The sequence below is a fragment of the Eleginops maclovinus genome, chromosome 21, assembly GCF_036324505.1.
Source record: "Eleginops maclovinus isolate JMC-PN-2008 ecotype Puerto Natales chromosome 21, JC_Emac_rtc_rv5, whole genome shotgun sequence".
NCBI classification, from domain to species: domain Eukaryota; kingdom Metazoa; phylum Chordata; class Actinopteri; order Perciformes; family Eleginopidae; genus Eleginops; species Eleginops maclovinus.
Genome location: NC_086369.1, coordinates 8,078,481 through 8,101,690, shown reverse-complemented (window position 1 = coordinate 8,101,690; position 23,210 = coordinate 8,078,481). Strand labels below are relative to the sequence as shown.

The 23,210-nt window shown below is 37.1% G+C and overlaps 2 protein-coding genes and 1 long non-coding RNA gene across 5 annotated transcripts in view; 2 read left to right on the top strand and 1 right to left on the bottom strand.

Moving 5' to 3' along the window:
- The first annotated feature begins 3,262 nt into the window (after nt 1–3,262).
- On the top strand, nt 3,263–7,258 carry ggh (gamma-glutamyl hydrolase (conjugase, folylpolygammaglutamyl hydrolase)). Its single transcript, XM_063912331.1, has 10 exons — nt 3,263–3,472; nt 3,675–3,783; nt 3,900–3,950; nt 4,093–4,177; nt 4,255–4,393; nt 5,011–5,117; nt 5,213–5,303; nt 5,389–5,523; nt 5,604–6,318; nt 7,058–7,258. Exons 1-9 carry the CDS (start codon nt 3,346–3,348, stop codon nt 5,720–5,722), a joined length of 963 nt encoding a protein of 320 aa, XP_063768401.1. The 5' UTR covers nt 3,263–3,345; the 3' UTR covers nt 5,723–6,318; nt 7,058–7,258.
- Nucleotides 7,259–7,465: 207 nt separating this feature from the next.
- The window catches only part of LOC134883864 (dipeptidyl aminopeptidase-like protein 6), a 193,991-nt gene continuing 178,246 nt past the window's right edge, over nt 7,466–23,210 (bottom strand). For all 3 annotated transcript variants that reach the window (XM_063912328.1, XM_063912326.1, XM_063912327.1), the window contains exons 9-26: nt 22,521–22,675; nt 22,341–22,438; nt 21,700–21,823; nt 21,578–21,616; nt 21,198–21,305; nt 20,830–20,921; nt 19,203–19,250; nt 18,975–19,093; nt 17,908–17,979; nt 16,440–16,547; nt 15,532–15,601; nt 14,655–14,849; nt 14,260–14,314; nt 12,450–12,549; nt 11,749–11,807; nt 11,577–11,649; nt 11,403–11,476; nt 7,466–9,384 (exon numbers count right to left, since the gene is read on the bottom strand). In XM_063912328.1, coding sequence (XP_063768398.1) covers nt 9,235–9,384; nt 11,403–11,476; nt 11,577–11,649; nt 11,749–11,807; nt 12,450–12,549; nt 14,260–14,314; nt 14,655–14,849; nt 15,532–15,601; nt 16,440–16,547; nt 17,908–17,979; nt 18,975–19,093; nt 19,203–19,250; nt 20,830–20,921; nt 21,198–21,305; nt 21,578–21,616; nt 21,700–21,823; nt 22,341–22,438; nt 22,521–22,675 — 1,739 coding nt within the window. In that variant the 3' untranslated portion in view covers nt 7,466–9,234. The remainder of the gene's footprint in view (nt 9,385–11,402; nt 11,477–11,576; nt 11,650–11,748; nt 11,808–12,449; nt 12,550–14,259; nt 14,315–14,654; nt 14,850–15,531; nt 15,602–16,439; nt 16,548–17,907; nt 17,980–18,974; nt 19,094–19,202; nt 19,251–20,829; nt 20,922–21,197; nt 21,306–21,577; nt 21,617–21,699; nt 21,824–22,340; nt 22,439–22,520; nt 22,676–23,210) is intronic.
- On the top strand, nt 9,187–14,880 carry LOC134883867 (uncharacterized). Its single transcript, XR_010168339.1, has 4 exons — nt 9,187–9,402; nt 12,384–12,554; nt 13,031–13,201; nt 14,696–14,880. It is a non-coding gene; the product is annotated as an uncharacterized LOC134883867 (long non-coding RNA).

Sequence of the window (23,210 nt, the reverse complement as noted above, 5' to 3'; positions counted from 1 at the left end):
TAGGAAGTCACTTTCATCTTTACGCAGGACTGTAAGCTGTCATCAGTGAGGCGTGAGCGGTGTTTGTTTTTAACAAAGTTCATGGTGGAAAATAGCTGCTCACATACATATGTGGATCCGAAGACGGACAGGACTCCAAACGCATATTTCTTCATGTTTATGTAGGTGTCGGGGAGGCTATTGACTATACCGCCTAGGCCCTAGACGGTATAGTAAATCAGTTCATATACAGTTGTTTACTCCCTGAGGTCATAGAGAGTGCAGAGAGTGATGTGGTACGACAGGAGGTTGTAGAACAAACCTCTGGACTACGTCAGAAGACCTCCAGGGATGAGTAGGCTAAGAGAAGACCAACGTATATCTCACCTTATATGGGCACGCACAAGACATGGTGTACGAACGTATAGCTCACCTTATTTGGGTACACATCCTCATAGAACATCGCATTTTGACACACACCCACACCCACATTTCTATAAAGTGTATGCACAAAGACTGTTCGGGGGACTTCCACAATTGGCTCTGGGAACCCCGCATCGCCCGTGTTGGTGTATGATACTATGCTGTTGTAATAAACCTTATTATATACAAGCTGGTGTCTCCGGAGACTTCTTCATCATCTTCACAAACATCGCTACAAGATATACTTCATTGCCAAACAATGAAAGAGCAGGTCGCTGCCGCTGTTTTCCCAACCAGACAGTTTACTGAAAAACTCGGCATACTTGGTGCTGACTTCACACGCCGATTTGCCGATTTTGAAGCCCAAAAAAGCAGGTTTGAACTGCTCAGTAATCCATTTGCAGCTGACGTGGAAAGCGCCCCATCAAACCTGCAAGTGGAGCTGATCGAGCTCCAATGTAGTGACACACTGGAGGCAAAATATGAGTCTGTGGGCGCTGCAGAGTTTCCAAGTTTCATCCCCGAGACAATGCCCCATCTACGCTCCCAGGCTGCTCAAACGCTCTCTATGTTTGGCAGCACATACTTGTGTGAACAGTTGTCTCTTTGATGAAGATAAACAAAACTTAACACAGGACTCGTCTTACTGGTGAACACCTTCACTCAATCCTGAGGATTTCCTCAGCTCAGAGCCTGACCCCAGACATTGATGAACTTGTGACCAAGATAAGACACCAAGTATCTGGCTCAGACAAGTGAGCATCACAGAGCAGCAAACGGTGCTTTGACACAGTTTCAGTTTTTAATGCAGTTTAATATTTGCATTTTGTTCTCTTGCTACTACAGGACATTTGATTTTTCTTTGAAGTAAATTACTTCTGGCTATTGTTTGCCTGTAGAAAATGTTCTTTTTTAAATTTATTTGTAATTTTTTCTTTCATAAATAATGTTGTTTTAAAGGCAATCATCTATAGGCCTTGTTAGTTCCAGGTTCAATATGTGCAATAAGGTTGTTTCAATAAGTTTTCAATAAACGTTGAACCCGTCCGGCCCTTGACTTGTAGCAATTTCTTAATTTCGGCCCACTGTGTATTTGAGTTTGACACCCCTGTGTTAGTGGATCAGAAACCGTGAACAGACATGGACATTTACAAAAAACCTCGATCAGTGCTGCCTTAAAGTTGTTGTTGTCGCAGTTCCAGCCGTTGGTGTGCCATGGAACAGAGTATTTATTTTTGTACATGAAATACGTTCATTTTTGAGTCAATAAAATAATTTCAATCAATATTGGGAGTCGAGTCGTTAGTTTGTTAGTATCTGGCCTTGTAATAAGCGGGATAATGTGCAGCGAGTTGGTCATTATGGGTAAAAGAACACCCTTCATGCTGATCTAGATCCGCCTCGCTGCACATTATCCCTTACTTACATTCTGTTCTTGTACATTTTATTCTCTTTACATGTACAGAGAATCCTGCATTTACTTGCAACATAGCCTGCCCTATTTTATTCTAATTTATACTGTGTTTCATTTTGCACCCTTTTTTTGTCTTATGTCCTATATGTTGCATTGTTGGAGGAGCTCAGGACCTAAGATTTTCATTGCCATAACTAAATTGTAGCTACTGTGCATATGATAATAAAACCTTTGAATCTTGAGCTTTTATTTAATTATTACTTTAAAAGGAGGGCAAAAGGGCAGCTGCTCAAGCCCCCTTTTTGGGGTCGATCTGTGGACGTGCCTCCCACTCAGCATTGCTTCACGTTGCTTAACTCAAAAATAAATCCTTTAGACAGTGTGCTATTAAGTTATTTATATTGATTGAAATATTTTTTGATTTGTTTTTAATTATGGTATTCTATGTATTCATTTTAGTACCATTTTGTCTGAAATTAATATTTGAGTTGAATTATATCCTATTAGCTTTAAATTACGGATGTATTTGCTTTTCCTTCGTGGCAGGCTTGGGGAGTAATGGATGTCTACTGTCTGAATTGACTTTATGGTTTCCCTTTTTTTATGTTCCGTATATGCACCCAAACGTAATAGTGTATGAGAGCTTATGTATATAGTATTTAGCTAAAACTGAGCATTTTCTGTTTTCACAGATTTTTTAAAGAACTCTACTATGTGTTGCACTTATTCGTTGTTGTCCTCTATACTACTAGAATAACTGCTGGTATTTAAGAAATGAATGGCAGGTTTTTCTTAAAACTACACATAAGTATTGATATTTCTTTCAATTTGCATTAATTGCATTGCATATTGATTCCAAAAATAAAAGATAGTAATCAGGTAACAATACTTTAATGTTATGATATTAAGATGGAGTACACTTAACATATTTGTAAAGTTAACAAGTAATTGTAACCGATTACTTTATTTTAAAAGTAATCCTACATACCCTGATTAGTTATCCTTATCTATTTTTTTAAAATTGTTTTATTGTTGACTGAGTACGCAATGGCCACTTCTGGTGGTCCAAACATAATTCTCATTACAGTCAATTATAAGATATTTGAACAGTGTTTAGTGACTGTTCTGAACTGTAGTAGCAAATCAAGCACTATCCAGGAACATAAACCTTCAAATTAAAGTCGTCACTTGTGGTTGTAATATTGCTTATCAGTGCCAAAACTAAAGACAAAGTTAGCTTTTATAGACTGATGATTAGAAGCATTTTCATTTCTGTTTTTGTATAGCAACAATTAGTGATAACGTTTTTTTTTTACAGATGTAATTCATCACTTATTATTGTCCTGGAAACGACTGCATTTTTTTTAATGTCGACTTTAAAATAAAGGTAAAAGCTTTTGTATTTTGGTTTAGGTTTGTTTGCTTTTGAAAAAAATCGGTCAACGACGTAATTTGAGACCAAACATCATGCTTTTATTCTGAAAGAAGGAGCCCGGAAGTGTTGTTGATAACACATAACCGCTGGCGGAATGGCGATATTAGTGCCTGCTAAATCAGGTTTTACCTTTAGAATAATGATTTTTTTCTTGTTATTCGTGTGTCCTATGTGTTTACCGTTTTATTCTTCAGCCAAGAGAAATGACAGACCCATTATTGGTAAGTCACTTACATGATATCCACTTTGACATTAATAAGTTGGGCTAACAATACGTTACCTACATTGTGAGGACATTAACGCGGACGTTACTGTCGAAAGAATTCAACGTATTCATTTTTGTTTTATTGTAAATAGTTTGTAAAGTGAAAACATGCTTTTCAAATGGTCGTGTACCTAAACTGCTGTTCTTCCTGTAAAAAGGTGTCCTGGCTCAAGAAGTTTATTCACAAAAACCAAATCAAACAGCTTACATTGCTGCTTCGTATGTGAAGTTCCTGGAATCCGCAGGAGCAAGGGTTGTACCTGTCATGTGAGTTATTACATAACTCATTTCATAACTTATTTTTTCAGTGCAGAAAAGCTTTTGAAACATCATGTTTGTACAGCATTGTGAATTCTGAATACCTTTCATTTTGTTGTTTAAAGGATTAACCAGACACTGGAGGAGTATAAGAAGCTGTTTAACTCTATTAATGGGTAATCTTTCATGTGTATTATAAATTATTAACGGATTTAGTTTAGTTCATGAAGTCTTTTAGATTTGCCACATCACAATGCTTTGTGTATGACTGATGCATTTGCAGAATCCACTGTTTATCTGTTGTGTCTCTGTGACCAGGATCCTTTACCCAGGCGGAGGTGTCAGCATTATTTCATCTGGTTACGAAAGAGCTGCAAAAATCTTTTATGAGCTTGCTATTGAGGTAAAGGGTTACAACACTAGTTACTATGTTTTAATATGTCGATGCTGGATTATGACGCAAACTGTGTGGTTTTTCAGGCAAATAGCAGAGGTGACTATTTTCCTGCGTGGGGCACCTGTCTTGGATTTGAGCAGCTGATGCATTTGACAAGTGAAAAAACATTACTGTCGCAAACAAACACAAGCGGTGTGCCATTGCCTCTGAACTTCACTAATGGTATGGCTTTGTCTTGATGTAACATTGATTACTCAATGAGAGAAGTATAAACCGTGTAACCATGACATACACCTAATCCTTATAATTATTGTAAATGTGAGATAAATCACCAGAAGAAGACAGGCAGGAAGTAAACACTAACAGGAACACGGTCTGGACTCTGCAGGGTTTAAGGACTTGTTAATGGATAAGAAACTGGGAACAAACTTGAACTGTTACAGAAAACCTCGATCAGTGCTGCCGTAAAGTTGTTGTTGTCACAGTTCCAGCCACTGGTGTGCCGTAGAACAGTTTATTTTTCTTAGCGGAAAAAATCGATCCTTTTTGAGTCAATAATTTCAATTAATATTGGGAGTCGAGTTCTTAGATTGTTTAGTATCCGTCTTTGTAATAAGCGGGAAACAGTGCAGTTCGTTGGTCATTATGGGGAAAAGAGGTCTTCTTCTTTCCCTTACTGAATACATTTTCATACTAGCAGCTTCGTTCTAGCAGCTCAGTGGTATCATTGTTTACAGGTTAACATTGGAGCTTCTTTACATTAACGCTTTAAATATCTTCTGAAAATGTCTTTGATATTTTTTATTAGTAATAATCATATTATTATGATCCATTTGCAGAAATCAAAGACAGCAGGATGTTTAAAGACTTCCCAGCTTTACTCATGGAAGATCTGGCCACTGAGGCGCTGACAGAAAACTCTCACAAGTGGAGTTTGGCAGTGTTGGTAAGGTTTTTCCCTGTTTATTCTCACAACATAGAAAAGCACGGAAAGAAAATGCAAGCTGTTGTTTACTTGAGTGCAACCTTGTTTTTTTCCAGACTCTTAACTCAAATGAGGAGCTGAAAAAGTTTTACAAAGTTCTCTCCACAAATACGGATGGAAAGGTGGAGTTTGTGTCAACTGTAGAAGGTAGTTACACAGTAGTTGCACATTCACTTTAATAATTTACAGCAAATAACTTTTAATACGTTTTTCTTCCTTTTTACCTTGTCAGCATATGATTACCCAATTTATGGGACACAGTGGCACCCGGAGAAAAATGCATTTGAATGGACAAGGCCTTATATTCCACACTCTCCATCAGCAATCAAGACCACCTTCTACATGGCACAGTTCTTTGTCAGTGAAGGTATTATCATATTATTTTCCAGGTTCCTGAATTACGTAGTGAGTAGCTGCATCATTAATCTAGCTTTTCTCTCCTTACAGCCAGGAAGAGCTTGCACAAATTTCAAACTGAGGAAGAAGAGAGCAAAGCGTTGATATACAACTACAGTCCTGTTTACACTGGGCCCAAAAGTGCTTTCGAGCAAATCTTTCTTTTCTGATTTGTTTTCTCTCGATATACAGCTCTGAAAAAAATCAAGAGACCACTCCACATTAAAACAAAATATCTAACTCTACATGTACGGAAGCCAATCCAGTGTCTGTTGAATTCCAACACAGAGAAATGTTGTCAATAGTTTATATAATACAATAACAACAAATAAAAAAACATACCTATAAGTAGTAAAACCAGAGAAAATGATAATGCTGCAGTGGTCTCTTAATTTTTTCCAGAGTTGTATATTATTGCAATATATTTACGCTAATGCATGGCAAGATCATGCTCTGGACGCTGTATATAGTATAACAGATGAGTTATTGAATGACAGACATCAGAAAAAGTGGCATTTTATGTAATCATTGGTTTACTTGATAATGTTTACCTGCTATTATTTGATGAGATGTACACTTATCTACATTCAATATAACTTGTTTGAGTATTTCAAAGGCAGACTGATCAGTATAAATTCCCACCTGCAAACTGTTGTAATTTACTCCTTTACGCTACAGCACCAGTCTGACAGAAAGACAGATAGCGACTATTTACATGGTTAAGCTTTTTATACCTAGTAAGAATTAAACAGAGCCGAAAAGTACGGTGGTGTATTGCTATCACACTAAAAAAAAAAATAAGGCTCAGTATCAAGTAATTACGTGAAAGTTTCTTGTTATAACAAGATCTTTTTCACGTTTAAACAAGATAAGTATCATGTTATTACATGAAATTATCACGTTATAACGTGAAAATATCATGTTATTTCAAGATATGATATTTTCACGTTTTTACAAGATATGCAACTATCACGTTATTCTGAGATAAGAAATCCACCAAGTCTGACTGGGCTTTCCTCCTGAACAACCCCAAGAACTTCAGTCGCCTCCTTAGCGTTGGCATGCTTATTATAATTCCGTCCATCCTAAGAAATGCCAATATCTCCCAGTGTCTCAGGCCAAGTAGGAAATAAAAGCATATATTATCAGAAACATCCATCTCGGGCAATTCGGTTGCGCGTCGGGCCGTTTTACTTCCTTTATAGGCTATTTCTTTGAAGCCAACGCTGTTTCGTCCATGTCATTATCTTGAAATAACGTGATAATTTCACGTTATAACGTGAAATTATCACGTTATAACGTGAAATATAATTATCACGTTATAACGTGAAAATATAATTATCACGTTATAACGTGAAATATAATTATCACGTTATAACGTGATAATTTCACGTTATAACGTGAAAAAGATCTTGTTATAACAAGAAACTTTCACGTAATTACTTGATACTGAGCCTTATTTTTTTTTTTTGTGTGATAGCAATACACCACCGTAGAAAAGAGAGTAAATGCTGGACTCACATTTGACGGATCACTGGAAACATGACTTCAAATTTATGGTGCCGTGTGTGTGCTACACCTGTAAATAGGTAGTGTTTGAAACATTATAAGAACCGTGATATCTATATGTAAATGCATTTTTTTGTTTGTTCAAAAAAAATCACCACAGCTTTAAAATTCACAATAAAACAGATGAGTCAAAAACATTTAAGGCTGATAAAATATCATTTTTTTTTAATTCTAACATGTACCTTCATGCCACAATCTCCTCCTATGCTTTGGATAACAAAGTTAAGCTTCTTGAATATGTCCACAAAAACTGGCGAGAAAGGTCCGAATGCCATTGGAAATAAGGTCCATTTTCTGCTCAGTTCAAGGACAGCAACAGGAGAACAGAAATGAATAGTCAAATGTAACTTCCAAAATGCTTTATGCACAATAACAGTAATATTGTTTATTTTCTCTTTAGAATAAAATGATATTTGAATAACCGTTACACATGAAGCTGACGAGACTGGGATCTCAATCACAATACTACTGGAAATGTCATTTATGAAATCCAGTAAGGAACATTCAAGATGTCAAAAATTACCATCTGGAACCGAACCATCATGGATAGTGCTGTAAATAAAATCTTTACATGCACTGGAACGAAACACGAATGGTCATTCAAATAAATAAATAAATAAAAGATGGGAAATCATATTGTACCTTTAGAATGTATCAGTTCATAAGCCGTTTTCTGCATTAGACCATTTTACCCCTTATATAACTTAGATGTTGCTCAGGCTTGCCTTCAACCTTGTCACACACTATGTGTCTCCACTCAAAAAAACCAAGGGGAAATGAGAAAGTGCTTTCAATAAAAACACAGCTGTCCCTGCACTGATTATACATTTCCCTCATCAACCATTCCCAAACTTCTTATAAGCCATGATGCATGCAGATTCTGTACATTTTGGTGTGAAATCAATGCAAATATTTCCAGAGAATGGTTCATATTTTTTCTGTGAAACTTTAAAATCCCTTCAGTGTGTCAATGACAAATTATGCCTAGCTAACATTAAGAATGATCAATTTCATTCCTATATATTTTATATAACAGCTACTATGTGGGGAAAAATACATATTCACTTTCTTTATGAGAGTTAGATGAAAATATAAATACCACTGTTATTAATGTCCCATAAAATGACAACTTGTAGTTTTTACACTTTTGTCAGTTCAGCTATTTTTTCTACTTTTTGACAAAGCTAATCTAGCTTTTTTTCTGTGGAACCAAGTCTCTCTTCCAACTCTCAAGAAGAAGTAAAGTTAATAGGTTAACTTCCAAAGAACACAACATTCCTAAAAAAAAAACTTATATTTCATAAATGCAATCCCACAGTTGAATGTTTTCTGACAAAGTAAGGCACAGTGACTAAAAGAAGTTGATACTTCTGTTATTTGAAAAAAACAAAAACACATTTGATAAAACTGCAAAACATTGTTGAACATGTTTTGCCAGTATCACTGAGAAACATAAAATTGAGGGTACGAGATGAACATCAGGGCAAATATGAATAACAAAAGAAATATATTTCTAATATCAGAGTGAACGCTTGTGTGCTATTTTACAAACTGCAATAACAATAGACACAACCACAGTCCAACATGAAAGTTCTTCACAACTTTAAAAATAGTAACATTTCCTGTATCGCCACAATTCCAGACACCCTGAACACCTTTAACCAGTGTTCTTCACCTGGTGTCTGAATTTGAATAATATACAAGCCCACAAGTTATGTGCTATAAGGTGTCCCTTGTCCTCAGCTTGAATGTCTGTGTGAAAGCTGAGGCTTCGTCTTCTTTGCTTTTGAGGAGCTAGTCCAACCTGCTGTAAAGTTGAATCAATCAGTACATTTAATTTTGTTGTCGGCTCTCTCAAGGGCCATCTGGATTCGAACTCAGGGCAGAAGATGAAAGGATGGATGTAGGACTCTATCCGTCATCTGCTGTTGGGGCAGTGTCAGGTTCAGAATGCGGACACAGGGAGTCCAAATGCGAATCAATTAAGTGAGAACAGACAAGAGTTGCATATTGTGGACAATTGTATTCCAGTGTTGTGCTTGGGCACAGGGACAGGATGGAGGTAAGGTAGCATGGGTAGGAAGGATTGGGGGCACACTAGCCTCAGGCAAAGCTAACCCTCATCTTCGCTCTCCTCTTCCAGGGCCTCCTCGAACACTCGTTCTGGTAGCCTGAAGCATTCCTCGAAGAAGTTCACCAGGGACTGGCTGAGGTGCTGCCTTGTTGCCTCACTGTGTATGAAGTGGCCTTCATCAGGGTAGATCTGAGATGCAAAGAAAAGGTGAGTAAGACACTGCTTTTTTACATCATTGGCTGTCACAGACATATCACTGGGTTAGGGCACCGATCTTCGGATCAGGGGAGAGCAGGTTCGAATCCCACTGCATGTCGTTGTGTCCCTGGGCAAGACCCTTCACCCCAAATTGCTCCAGTGGGGATTGCTCGCAATATGGAATGTATGTAAGTCGCTTTGGATAAAAGCTTCTAACAATGACATGCTATGTAATGCATACAAATACAGCTATTGCACATAATTATATTTTATATGGTTAGATTTCTTTAATATTTGGCAAGTAGAGAGTAAAACATCTCTTTGGAATTCTCAATTCTTAACCCATAGCAGATTTATAAGAACTGGGGCCCAAGCAACAATAATGCCAAACATTTTGTGAGAACTCAAAAGAAAGCGTACGCCACTTTCTTAGCAAAGTTTCCGATTTATATTAAACAATCTGGACGGGACAATTGAGGGTCCTCCACGAACAATTAGATCCATGCGTTTATAGATTGACTGGAGAAATGTTACATTTTGAAACCGATGGCAGAAGGATGAAGGAGAGAGAAATAGAGAACAAAGCGGAAATATTACCTCACACATACATTATAGAATTAATATATATATAAAGGGCTCATTTGAAAAAAAGATAAAAAGCCATTCTAACAATGATTAAACAAACATGTATTTGAGTGCACCAAAAAAACTTATACGTTGTTGAAACCCACAGGATACAATACAATTAGCAATAAAACGAAGATTTTTCTCATAAGTAACAAAAGTGTACAGTACGACAACATTAAACACTGTATGGGTTTAAATAAATATACAGTCTTAAACTGATGCCATTTTCACCAGGTCATGCAATTCTGTGTTTTTATTGCTTAACACTTTTGAAACCATGGTCTTTAAAAGGTCCTGTATAAATTAAGTTATTTTTGTATTTCTATTAATATTATTCTGTAATTCAATGCGTTCTGTTTAAGGGTGACAAAGAACATTTCAGAGTCATCGGGTCAGCGTCTTGCCAACCTTTGTCCTACTCGTCATGATTCCAAGTTCATCAGTGACAGATTGTGTTCCCTCTGCACTGCTTACGATGGTCTTCATGCAGTTAGCGTAAAGGAATATTAATAATGGTCATTTCATTAACTATTTATAGGTTATGTTACACGAAGCCCGCAAAAGGTGTGCCAGATTTCGAGTTCAAAGTGATTTATCATGGGAAACCGGTAAAATTCTGCATTTGTGTGCGCACCCTGTTATAAATCAGAATATTTTTGTGAATAAGCATTTGAGGGTTTCATCCATATGCAGTCTTTTCACGTTAATCCTGGAACTGCAATACATTTTAGGGACCCAAGTCAGCTAGCAGAAATATCTAAATGAACCATTTTTAAAATAAATCACATTTATACTGAATTACTGGCATGATGTTTGTCAAATATTGTGTGGGATCAGCAAAGAGTGGTCAAGGGGAGACTTTTGGTTTACCATTTGCATTTAGATATCATGAGGAGAAAGGTGATACAGATGCTATGCGCTCGGTAACCTGTCTATCAGTCCAAAATTAAGTCGGATGAACATTGAGCTGCATTTAAAAAAAGATGTACTTTTATTAATCCCCATGGGGAAATTCGAGAATTCTGCATTTGACCCATCCTAGTGTTAGGAGCAGTGGGCTGCAATATGTACGGCACCCGGGGAGCAGTGTAGGGAACGGTGCCTTGCTCAGGGACACCCTAGCACTTGGTCTTCCGGGGACTTGAACTGGTGACCTTCCAGTTCCTTAAGCCACGCCCGTTACCACTTTTCCACCACCGAATCCTGAATAGATTAGTCCTGTTGTTAAGGCAGCATGCGCGAGAAGGTCTGATGATATCATTATGTGGAACGAAGGCATTGTGAGGGATAATCCTCAGACTGTGGTTGGCGAAAAACTGAACCAGTCAGAGCAATTGTCATCAGCAGGAGTTAGAATTAAAGAGGACATTAAAACCACATACCTGTAACGTGTAGTTGGCTTTTTCATTGATGAGCTGGTTGATGAATTTTGCTGTATGTTGGAAATGGACCTTTTCTGGAAAAATATAATGCCAAAATTTCAGTGATTTTTTCACCTCATGTAATGTTGAAAAAAGAAAAAAAAAGACGCATGGTTTTGAACGTCTTTCTCCTACCATCGGCTGTCGGATGAATTATAAGAAACTTATTATCCATGGACTGAGAGGCTTTGTGAGCTAAATTTGCCATCTGAAGAGTACAGAGACACGCAGCAACATATCAGATCAAATGAAATACAACAATAATTATAACGAAATTTGAAACATCACAATTGCAATGAAATCTTACTGTGTATGCCCTCGGGTCGGGTTTAGGCAGCCCAAGATATCTCTCGGAGAATGCCGACGCTACAGGGGTAAGAGGGTTTCAATTAATAATTTGCTTAGCGACAACATCTAATCAAAATGTCATGTTAATAACAAGTTTCAAAGAGTAATTTCCGTCTATTCTTTGGCCATTTTAAAGGTACAAGAACACTTTCATTTTTTAAAAAATTGAAATATTTCACCCATCTAGATATTATTTAGTCTCTAGGCAGTTGTGGACTGTCTTCATTTGGCAATCCAATCTCACAAATGATCACTGCATGTCATTCACCCCTCCGGCAAACGAAGAGAAATCAAATTGATAGGAAATCAGTCACACTGTGCTACCCACCCAGATAAAACAATGCCGACTCTCATTTTCCGTCACTTTCAACACACACAATTATACTTTTCACACATTTCATTCCTTTGTTAGCTCAGGTGAGGTTGGTGACGTTAACTTTGCACATTATGATTGAGCTCTATCTGCTGCATCACACTACTAATGCGAACAATTATTTAAATACACGAATAACAAAGCCACAGAAAAAAATCCCAGCTGCAAAAGTCAAGGTCCTGGATTATATATTTTTTCTTTTTTTTACGGCTTTCTGACAGCACTGCCTAAAGGAATATGCTGAGCTTTTTGGAAGCAAAAAAAGATCTGCAACAAAAACAGCTTACCGTATAATTCAAAGTCGGTAATGGGTGAGAGGACTGCTCCACACTTCACAGGGGATTCATCGCCCCGGACCAAAAGGCTGGTCACAAAGCCTCCATACACCTGAGGTACAATAAACATGCACGTTATTGCCTACGGAGGAACTCAGTGTATTTATATTGTTTATATATTATATTATTTATATTGTTCTACTCCAATTTAATGCACCTTTTTGCTCCACTCGTCATATAACTTTAGTTCCTTTTCCTTTCATAATTTGTCAAAGCCACACATTTCCATATATGTTGATTTTGAATGTTTGTAATATACCAAAGGATATATTTCTCTTGTGGAAGCATACTGTGCTATAACTATTTAAAACCCCTTGAATTGTTTTTGACAAAAAACTGAGAACATTTGAGCTTCTGTAAGGTTAACCTTTTAGAGGTATACAGCTGCGGAAAAAATTCAGAGACCACTGCAGCATTATCATCTTCTCTTGTTTTATTATTTATAGGTATGTCTTTGAGTTAAATGATTTTATTTTAATTTTATTGTATCCTATAAACTACTGAGAACATTTCTCTGTTTTGGAATTCAACAGACACTGGAATGGCTGCCATACATGTAGAGACTGAGATTGAAGAAACATTTGGAGTGGTCTCTTAATTTTCCAGAGCTGTATGTGTGGCAGTGGGGTGTAATTAGAGCACCGGCTGCTGGAGAGATGGGAGTGGCTTGGCTGGAGACCAGACAGTTGATCTGACTCGATCTGGTGAGTAATGGAATTCTGTAGATGATAGGAAAGGAGCTTTGAAACTTCCTTTATAACTTCCTTTAGCTTAGGATGCACTGGACATTCCTTTGTGAAAAGAAAGGAGAAAATGCTGTCCAATAATGTCTTGTGTTCGAAACATTTACCGTGACACCAAATTCGTCCGTACACAGAGACAATCGATCGTGGCCGAGAAATGCGTATCATGAAAGCTACGGTGCTTAATTAGCGTTTTACAAATTAAACCGTAAGTGCTTTGTTTTGAACGTTCAACATTATGATAATCAAAAGGTGAAATATGAACGTTACTTTTTCACTGCAGTGATCAAATAATATCAACATTGCAGTGTTTACTGAGAGGAATGGGGTTTCTTAAGCTTTTAAAAAAATGTTTAAATGTATATCACATACACATACACACTGGAGCTGATTTTTGGACAATTCTACCACGACCCTGGTTTACAGAAGGCTGGGTCCTTGAAGAAAGAGTCACATACACCCGAGACACTTTTCATCAAGAGCAGTGTTTGGATTTTTGTTTCTCTTGGATTGCTTTGTTTGTAAGCTGTGGCATAATATTAAACCTTTCATTTGAACAAACCTACCTCTCCTTCCGACATATTCAGATGTGAGGATTGTCCCTCTCACCCAGTTGGAAGGGCAGAGTGAGAGGTAGTTTTGATAATATGCCACAGTTTACTATAATAAAATAAAACAATCCAAACAAGAATAAATACTGCTCTTGATGACAGGCTTCTCAGGGGAATGTGACTCTTCCCCCCCAGGACCCAGCATACTCTTTTTTTTACATTTTACTGATAATACTCACAAATGCTTTTACTATAGCATGTGGAGTATTTTTCCCACACTTCCATTTAAGTAAAGCTTCAGAATTCCACTAACAACTGAGAGTGTAAACCGAGATGGTAACTGGATGGGCGTTTTGGAAATGCTGCACCATGTATTGTCCCTGAAGTAAAACCCCAGGAACAAATAATACAACCTGGATACTAATGAAGACATGCATGATTATATTTTCACACAAAGACTATTCTTACCTTTCCAAAAGCTCCAACCCTGGTTTTGTCAACATAGGACTCTTTCAAAATAGAACTGCAAAAAAAACAACACATTGGTTGTAGTTAGGAAGAACAATTCAGATTTGACTTTTGTATACACTGTCTCAGCATAGATACTGTGATGCACATAATTCGTGAATGTAATTCCTAAAATAAAAGATGGATATGCTCAAAATAATAAGTAATGTCGGGGAATATTTGCGTTGCATTTTAATTTATTGTAAGATTGCTAAGAATATCAAGATCCCACTGTGACATGGAATCATCAGTGGGTTTCTATAATAAATGTTATGTTTAATTGTCATGAGGAAATCTGACCCACATTTATATTTTTACTCATTTTAGAGGAAGACTAAGGTTAAAATATATCATACCTGAGTGCTGCCTTCTGATCCTCTTCCTCATACAACCCCAGTTTATTCTGGATCTGGTGCAGCAGGTTGGTGCCCTGGAAGCCGCTGCCTCGCCCGTCAAAGCGCACCACAATAGCTCCAAAGCTACTCACCAGCACTGTGGCCCAGTCTAAGTGGAATTTCTCCACCACCGTCTGACCACCAGGTGTCCCATCGCTACACACACACACACACACACACACACACACACACACACACACACACACACACACACACACACAACCACAAACAAGCAGATTAGTGTATTCAAGACTGCTTAATGCAAAGCCATGTTTCTTTTTTTCTTTTAATATTGAATAATTATCGTGGATGTAAATTATGATTAGGTTTCCCTTCGGAAATTGGGGGTAAAAAGCAGTTTCCTTTTATTGTCAATCAATAATTGTACTATTTACTATAGGTACTGCATCTGTGAACTGACAATGGGCAACATGTACATGTTAGCATTAGGATAAAAATAAAGCTAAAATGCAGCAGATATAAATTGTTCCAAGACTTTAATACAGTTTAATAACTGTTACAATAGAAAAAGGCATATGCACTTGAGATGCAAACAAGCAAAAGGTGAATTTTGAAAAGTTTGGAATTGAGCTGCAGATATACGAAAGTACAAAATAAATGCTGGTAAAATAAACGGTTGGAAAGGAGGATAAGTTTCCTTATTCCCAGTGTTATTATTATTATTATCTAAGAAGAGTGAAGAAAATTATGCTTGATTAAAACTTAATCCAACGAGCCATGCTGGGTCAGCATGGCTCATGGACACATTCTTTTACTGTGGCAAAATGATTAGACCAGTAATTCACGCAAGTATGTGAAAAAATATGCTTCTACATACACAAGCAGGAGCACAGGATAGTGTGATGTGTCCACGAAGCCGGCAGGTTTGAGGATCTGCATGGACAGGGCTGTAGTGTACATACAAACAACTGTTATCTATAACAAATACAAATTAAATAAATGCCTTTAATTGAGAAACTCCATATATTTTAAACCTCGTGTATGTGTTACCACCTCGTTATAAACTTTCATTGATGAAAGTATTGGCACTATATCATCTAGAACTAAAAAGAGGATTTTGGAGGATGGGATATATTCCTCAATATTACAAAAACAACAGCCACCGGTAACAGGGCATATTAATAAGAGTGTGTGATATTGGATGGGTATGAATAAGTAACAAGTCTCATGCCAAGTTGCAATAAGAGAAAGCCACACTGATGTGGTTCTAATTGATATCAGATTTGTAAAGGTTTGTGATGTATGTTCCTTGATCATGTGATGTTTTGTGTTGTTTTGTTTCTTTCCCTAACTGTCAAGTGGGAACTAAGTATTTTAAGTAAGTTCTTGTGTTTCTCTTATTTTCCTATGCCTGTAATGTTTGGTTGTAAATAAGGAAACATGAAGGACAGACCATCTATTTCTATTTTTTGATTTTGAGAAAGGGGCAGGTAATATAAGATTATTTTATTCTCCCTGCTCCTTTTCGGGTATGGTGTATTACAGAGACATGTTTGGTAAATAATTTGTATACATTGAGTTAAATACCATGAACAGAACAAATACAAATATTACAATTTAAACATTGCAGTTTACTACACTGTCCTGAACAGCAGTGATCCCAGACTGGAAGTTGTGACCCTAGGGTCTTTTCTAAAGTCTGTTTCTTTCAACTACCAGATAACTTGTGCACATGGACTTTCCTTGTCCACTAATGTGACTATGGCTTTGAGACTTGACACCTACTGTAGTCATCAATTTCGATCTTCTTGTACTCCACAGTGGGCATCTGCATGGAGTCCAGGGTCAGCCGCAGGTTCTCATTGCTCTCCAGGTTATGTACTTCTGCAATACCTGTAGAAATCACACAATTAACCAATAATGCTGTTGTGATATCTGTCAACCGAGTTAAGCAAACAACAGTGTGCATAGTTTAAAAATGTGTATGAAGCTGTGTGGTCAAATTCATACAAGAAAGCATCCCAAAGGCTGTTATTACCAAAAGCTTTCATCATGAACTCTAGCTAAATACAAAGCAAATAAACGTGTTAGCTGAAAGTGTGTCCGGGATTCATGGTTAACATGCTTATCACTTCCTGCAACACAAGAATTGCATGAATGTTAGCATTTAATTATTATAATGTTTTTTCAATATCTTCTTTTTTTTTTGCAGACATGGCACTTTCAATACATTAAACAAATGCAGAACAATTTGTCTGTTAAGAGAAAATAAAAATCCCATCCCCTATCTCCCACCTGTACCCCATTAGGTATTGGTCACAGTATATAGGAAACAATACAAATAATAAATAAAATCAAAGTAATAACAATAAAATAAATACACACAACATCACAAATAACAGGAATACAGCAAATTCACATTGAGTAAAATAATAAATAACTAAAAAAGGATTAAGACATGGGAGAACAATAAAGGATACAGAGTAATACAGTAAGAAGGAAAAGTATTGGACTCCCACCAGGCAACGTCAGTGTCAGGGGTAATAGTGAGGTTGTTAACATTAGTAAGGGGTCCCAGCATTTTAATCTTAATGCCAATACACATTTACATTTGTCAGCGTATAAAAGCCTTAAGAAAAGCTAACCCATTCGTTTTGTAGGTGAACATTTCAGAACAATAATTGGAAATGGAAACGGAACTTTCAAATGACATCCTCATTGATTGTCATCGTCTTTAATGAAATGTTTAATAAACAGTGATATTTAGTATTTGCATCTTGGTATTAGGAGCAGAGGGCAGCTATGCCCACTAATGCCTCTCAAAGTACGAGTCCACTCTCCTTACTCTTTACCCTCTGGTTCCCAAGCCAAGTCCACTGTCCAACAGGTAAATACAAATAATCTACCAAATAACATCAATATATTTTAACATAGTTAGGGCAAGGACACCATTTACATGTAGGAGAAGATGAAAGACTGTCACACACGGACACTGTAGTAGTCTAATTACAGTTTGCTGATATTGATGTTGGGCAGGTTATAATTCAATGAAGAAATTAATTCTGAGAAGTAATTTGATTACTGCCATCATGCTTGACTTGGCTGGTAGACAAACAGTGACTCAGTGCGCAGGTGGTGGTCATTCCTCTCTTTTTGACAAGGTCATTCCCATTTTGATTATTCTACTGCAGGTAGCGCCTTTAACATAATCCAGAGTCTGATAAATGCAAATATAGTTGGTCGAAATACTTACTCTCCCTGTCTTGTGTCTCACTTTCTCCGTCTCTCTGCGTCTTGTAAACAGCTACAAATGGGATGTTGCGTCCTTAAGAGAAAATCAGAAAGTTTTGTCGTGGTCAACACATCAGTCAGGGAATCAGGGAAATGTTTAGCATAATTTAAACCTCTTGTTTTAAACAATAAAAGGGAAACTTTTAAAACAGAGAAAGACATCCCATATTCTTTGTCTGTAAGAGAAGGAAGCAGTTCTAGTTCCTTATTTAACTTATGTGATGCAAGCTGAAATAGTTTTTCTCCTTGCTCTCTTCCTCCTTTCCTTCTTCCTACTCTCTTGTCCTACTTGTGGAAATCATAGAGCCTTTTCACATATTATTTGGTGAGTTGGATTACAAAGATATGAGGAGAAGGACAATTATTACAGGGGTGTCCAAACAGCGGCCCAAGGTCCCAAATGCGGCCCGCGGTCCACTTTTAATCGGCCCTCAGCAAATGGTAAAAGTATAATGGAATCTGGCCCACACCTGAAACTTGTGCTTTTCTTATATTGTAATTCTTAAATATGTAAAAATAATATATTACACAGTAATATTCATGTGTTAATAAAACCAATTTTCAAATAAATTATGTCAATTAAAGTTGAAAAATGTTTCCAACAAATCATAGTTGATTAAAAAAAGCTCAATAACTTATTTACATAACAAGCTTGAAATATACCCTTCATATTTCCCCTCATTATCAGCAATCTGAAGCTTCTGTTTTAAGGAATGAGCTAAATAAAGAAAACCCTATGGAGAGCTGAGATGTTTTGTAAAGCATATTCAAGTATCAAGCATAATTTACCTACACCTGATTGATTTTGCTAACTTATAATTTGACTGATGAGTCAATATATCTCACCTCTAGTGAGGGGCCTGGCCCTTTGTAGGTTTTTCTTTATGTGGCCCTCAGGGAATAAGGTTTGGACACCCCTGGACTATAACAATATGGTCATTTCCAGTTTGATCTAAGTTATGATCATTTGGTAACATTCACAGGTGAAACAAAATAAATGGATGTGTGGTTAATTACTGTCAGAGCTACCTTTGCAGTTGAGCAGGAAATAGCTCATGTTGTGGCTGAAAGACCCACTGATGTAATCACAGCTGTCAGACAAGGCACATGACAAACAGCGGCGATTGAATGAACCAAAGGTGTCCGCGCTACGGAGCAAAGAAGACAATGTTTAACTTCTAAATCAAAGTGAGCAAACAGGGTATCAACTTTCTAAACCACACTTCTTGACACATAAGACATAATATAGACTGTTACCTGTACAAATGTCTTCGCATAGGACCATCCTCAGTGCTCAAGAAGTATCTACATTAATATAAGAGAATAAAGAATGTCATGAACGCATATTTTATTTAAGCTTTAACAAACAGTTATCCCTCAGCTTGAAGAGTTGACAAAAGGCACCTGGAACACACAAGCAGTTCCCAAACTACTACGTTTCCCAAATGATCAATGGGGTAAAAATGAAGGATGAGTCATTTTTTTGGATGTTGTTGTTCTGAAGTAACTTTAACATGTTGTATCGAGCTGTGTGAATGCAGCTGTGTGCATGTTAAATAATGTTTGTAAAAGTAAGTGTAGGTATGAAACTATGTAGGAGTTATGGAGTTGAGTCACGGGTGCGAAAGAGAAGCAGGGTGATTTTACGCTGAGTACATTTAGAGAGGTTTACAAGATGCTAGAAGAACACAATTTGACTATAAAGCTGCATTCACATCAGAATCAGAATCAAGTTTATTGCCAGATACACATACATGGAATTTGATGTGGTGTCTGGTGGTGCGAATTTAAACAATCTAAGAAAATAAGTTGCAAAAGTAGGGAGAAAACATGAAGATAATTAAAACAGTATTTCTATGATACGCAATTTGCTTTTTGCTCACCGCAAGCATGTAGTGAAAACAGCCATTTAAGTTTTGTTTCTATGGTTACCTCCCCTGTTAGCTTGCGCCCCTTAGCACAGGTGTCATCTGATTGGTTGCACAGTGAAAGGTCAGTGGTAAACAAGCTCAGAGTTGTCAAAGTCGTGGCGGTGGAATAGCATCCCCCTCCTTGACTGTTTTAAATCCAGGTTAAAAACATACTTTTATTCTGTAGCGTTTAATTCTTCCTTATCTGGCTGATTGTGCCTGTGCCTATTTGTTTAGTTGCACATATGACCTATCTGTATGAATGTTTATGTCGTTGTTTATTTCGTTTATTAATTTCCTTATTTATGTACTTATCTTATGATAAAGGTCGTGTCAGCTGTTCTGTACAGCACTTTGGTCAACGTGGGTTATTTTTGAATGTGCTTTATCAATAAATGTGATTGATTGATTGAAAGTAGTCGAAGTAAAATAGCGCTCAGCGTGCGGTACGCAGCGCTGAAGGTAGCACTTTCGCCTCGGGTATATGTGTTTCCACAGCATATCAAATGAATGTAGATTAACAGACGAGACCAAATGAATTTCATTGAAGCAGCAAACAAAGAACAACAGTTAAGTTGATATAGTAACAGATAGCTTATTGGTACTTTGTTCAATACTATATGTAGGAATGACCTTAAGTATTTAATGCAATTCATAATAAACAAGTTTAAAAGATTGAATCATCTTTTTTTAGTGTTCTAGCTTGTGCTGCTCATGCAAGCCTTTTTAGCTCATGTGTTCTAAAAAGGTAACAGATATTATAATGTTAAGCTAACATGAGAGACAATGGGAACAGGTTGGTTGTTAGTGCGTGTGCAGGCCTAATCTGTATTAATGACAAAACCATCACTTTCAAACTTTTGTTTGATTATAATACATGTAAACAATGTATACCTTACATAAAGCAATAATACAATTATGATATAAAGATGTGATGCTGGTTTGTTTGGAGGTGGTGGTTTGTGGGTGCTCACATCAATTGGCTGTCCTCATTGTAGGCCAGGACTTGGGTGACATCCCAGTCTCCAGACGTGATGGACTGTAGCGTGTCTATACTGGTGTTGGGCTTTGGAGATAAACAGAAGAGTAAAACATTGCAGTATGTTTATTAAATGGTGACAACTTCATATAAAGACACTGCACGTTTTGATTTTATTGTTAGAAAGGAGAATAAAATAACACAGGCTAATGTGTATTATAAATTCATATTAAATAAGTAATAAGGTTACATTTTGATGATATTGAAGTCAGTGTTAATTAAAGTCCAATAAATTGATTATTAATATAAAAACACTGGATGAAAACATAGTAATGTGACTCTTAACATGCTATATAACCTTACCTGGGAGACGGACATGGAAATGTGGAAGAACTTTCCCCTGCCGCCTTGAGGAATGGCACGGGTGAAAAACAATTTCATCCCATCTCTGGAAAACAGAGGTTTCTCATTCTGAAGACACAGAGAACATCATTCATACCTTTTACTTACGAACATACAAATAGAGCTTACAAAAACTTCTTGAAATGGATTGGTAAATGTAAAAAGTATACAAAAAAGTCCTACAGTAAAAAGGCTTGCACAATTACCATGTGTAATTTAAGAATGTTATCAAATTGCTTTGCCAAAGATAAGAGTACATACAAAAACATGTCTTAATTCCACAAATGAATAGTTAAATCTAAGTGCACCATAATCAATAACTCCCAGTATAACTTACATACCTGTCTGTGGAGCCATCCTTCACTTTCATCCTCATGTTTCTGTAACACAGGGTGTTCTATTTAGTGTATGAAATCATCCCAGAGGTCCTTTGACAAACACACACAACCACACACACACACACCTTTGTGCAGACGCCTGTTGTGGCCTCACACAGTGTGAGTATGGAGATGTTCTGGGCTCTGTTCAGCCAGTTGATGGCCAGTTTGGTGGTGGTGGCCCATCTCACCATGGTCACATAAAACTCTCTGACAAACACAGGGAAAATATGAAATGTGATTAATTTTGCTTTCATTACACTGTCTGCAAATAAGTATCTTCAGATAACCAACAAAGAAGCACTGACACGAAAATGTTTAGACAGTGTAAACTAAAATCTAAATGTATCTGTTCACTTATTGCATTTTAAGATGGATTTATGGAAAGGAATGTCACATTGTCACAGTTTCGAGTAGAAAAGGTTTGATGTTAGAGCAACATTTGAGCCACAGAGAGAAAGGAATACAAAAACAAACATTACTACGAACAGTGTAAATGGGTATTGGCGCTAATATTGGATCACATTTTAGTTAAAATATTGAAATCAAATGTACATCATCTATTCTGGAGCAAAAATGCTGTTACAAACATAATTGGAAGCATCAGTAAATTAATTAATGGAGAGAGGTTACACACATGAGAGAATATATGAATATGAATTCAATATGTACGAATATAAATATGCATCACTTGACTGAATGCAGATTGATTTGGTCGATGCCTCACCCCATCCTGGGATCATCAGGTCTCCTCATCTCGATGGTGTGAAGTGGGCCATTAAGATTCACAACAGACAGGGTGATAACAGGGTTCTCCTCCCCAGCCTGAATGGGAGAAAGACAATTTAATGAATATAACATCTCAAATCTGAAGAAAATATGTGTTCTTAAGTGAAAAACTGTACACCTTAGGGTAGTGGTACTCTTTTCCTGTTGGGTAGGGTGTGCCTGTAAACATGGGCAGCTCCATCCTTGGCACCAGGGTGTCATTGATGGTGGCATAAGCTAACCTGGCACCATCAGGAGACCACCAATGCGCAATGTGGGACTGGAAAATCTCCTCTGAAAGAGTAGGAAGAAAATGACCGCAATGATAGTGATTTAAAAAAAATCTCCGGCAGCAGAGACACATGTTGATTATATTTTCCAGGCAAGAATCATACTAATGTTGCTGCTTGTTAAAATCTATTTTAAAATGCTGTCATTAGTAGCACTCTTTATCTTTGTGTTTCTCTCTGTTCACAGACATTCATTAAATGACTCATGCGTGAATGTTAGCAGAATCATACAGGATTTATAGATGTTATGTTGAGCAGTTTTCGGTTACACAACACTCAACAATACGGTATGAACAGTAGAACAAAGTGTCGAAACCCACAGTACTCAGTGATAGAAGAAAATGCCGGTTAATCATAAATTCCTCTTAACTGTGGCAAGGCCCTGTGAGCATTACAGTTTACTAACTCTTCCCTGACTTGCTATATTTTGTCCCTCTCTATCTCTCTCTTAAACCTACACACAAAAGAGTACAGAGTACCAAATATTGAGGTCATAAATAACAACCACTTTAATCTTAGTGCAGCATATCTTCCAAAAT

Excerpts from the sequence above, each read along its gene's own strand:
- ggh (XM_063912331.1), top strand. The coding sequence starts at position 3,346 with ATGGCGATATTAGTGCCTGCTAAATCAGGTTTTACCTTTAGAATAATG. Across the intron at positions 5,118-5,212 it reads AGTGGAGTTTGGCAGTGTTG|ACTCTTAACTCAAATGAGGA; the intron begins GTAAGGTTTTTC and ends GTTTTTTTCCAG. Across the intron at positions 5,524-5,603 it reads ACAGTTCTTTGTCAGTGAAG|CCAGGAAGAGCTTGCACAAA; the intron begins GTATTATCATAT and ends CTCTCCTTACAG.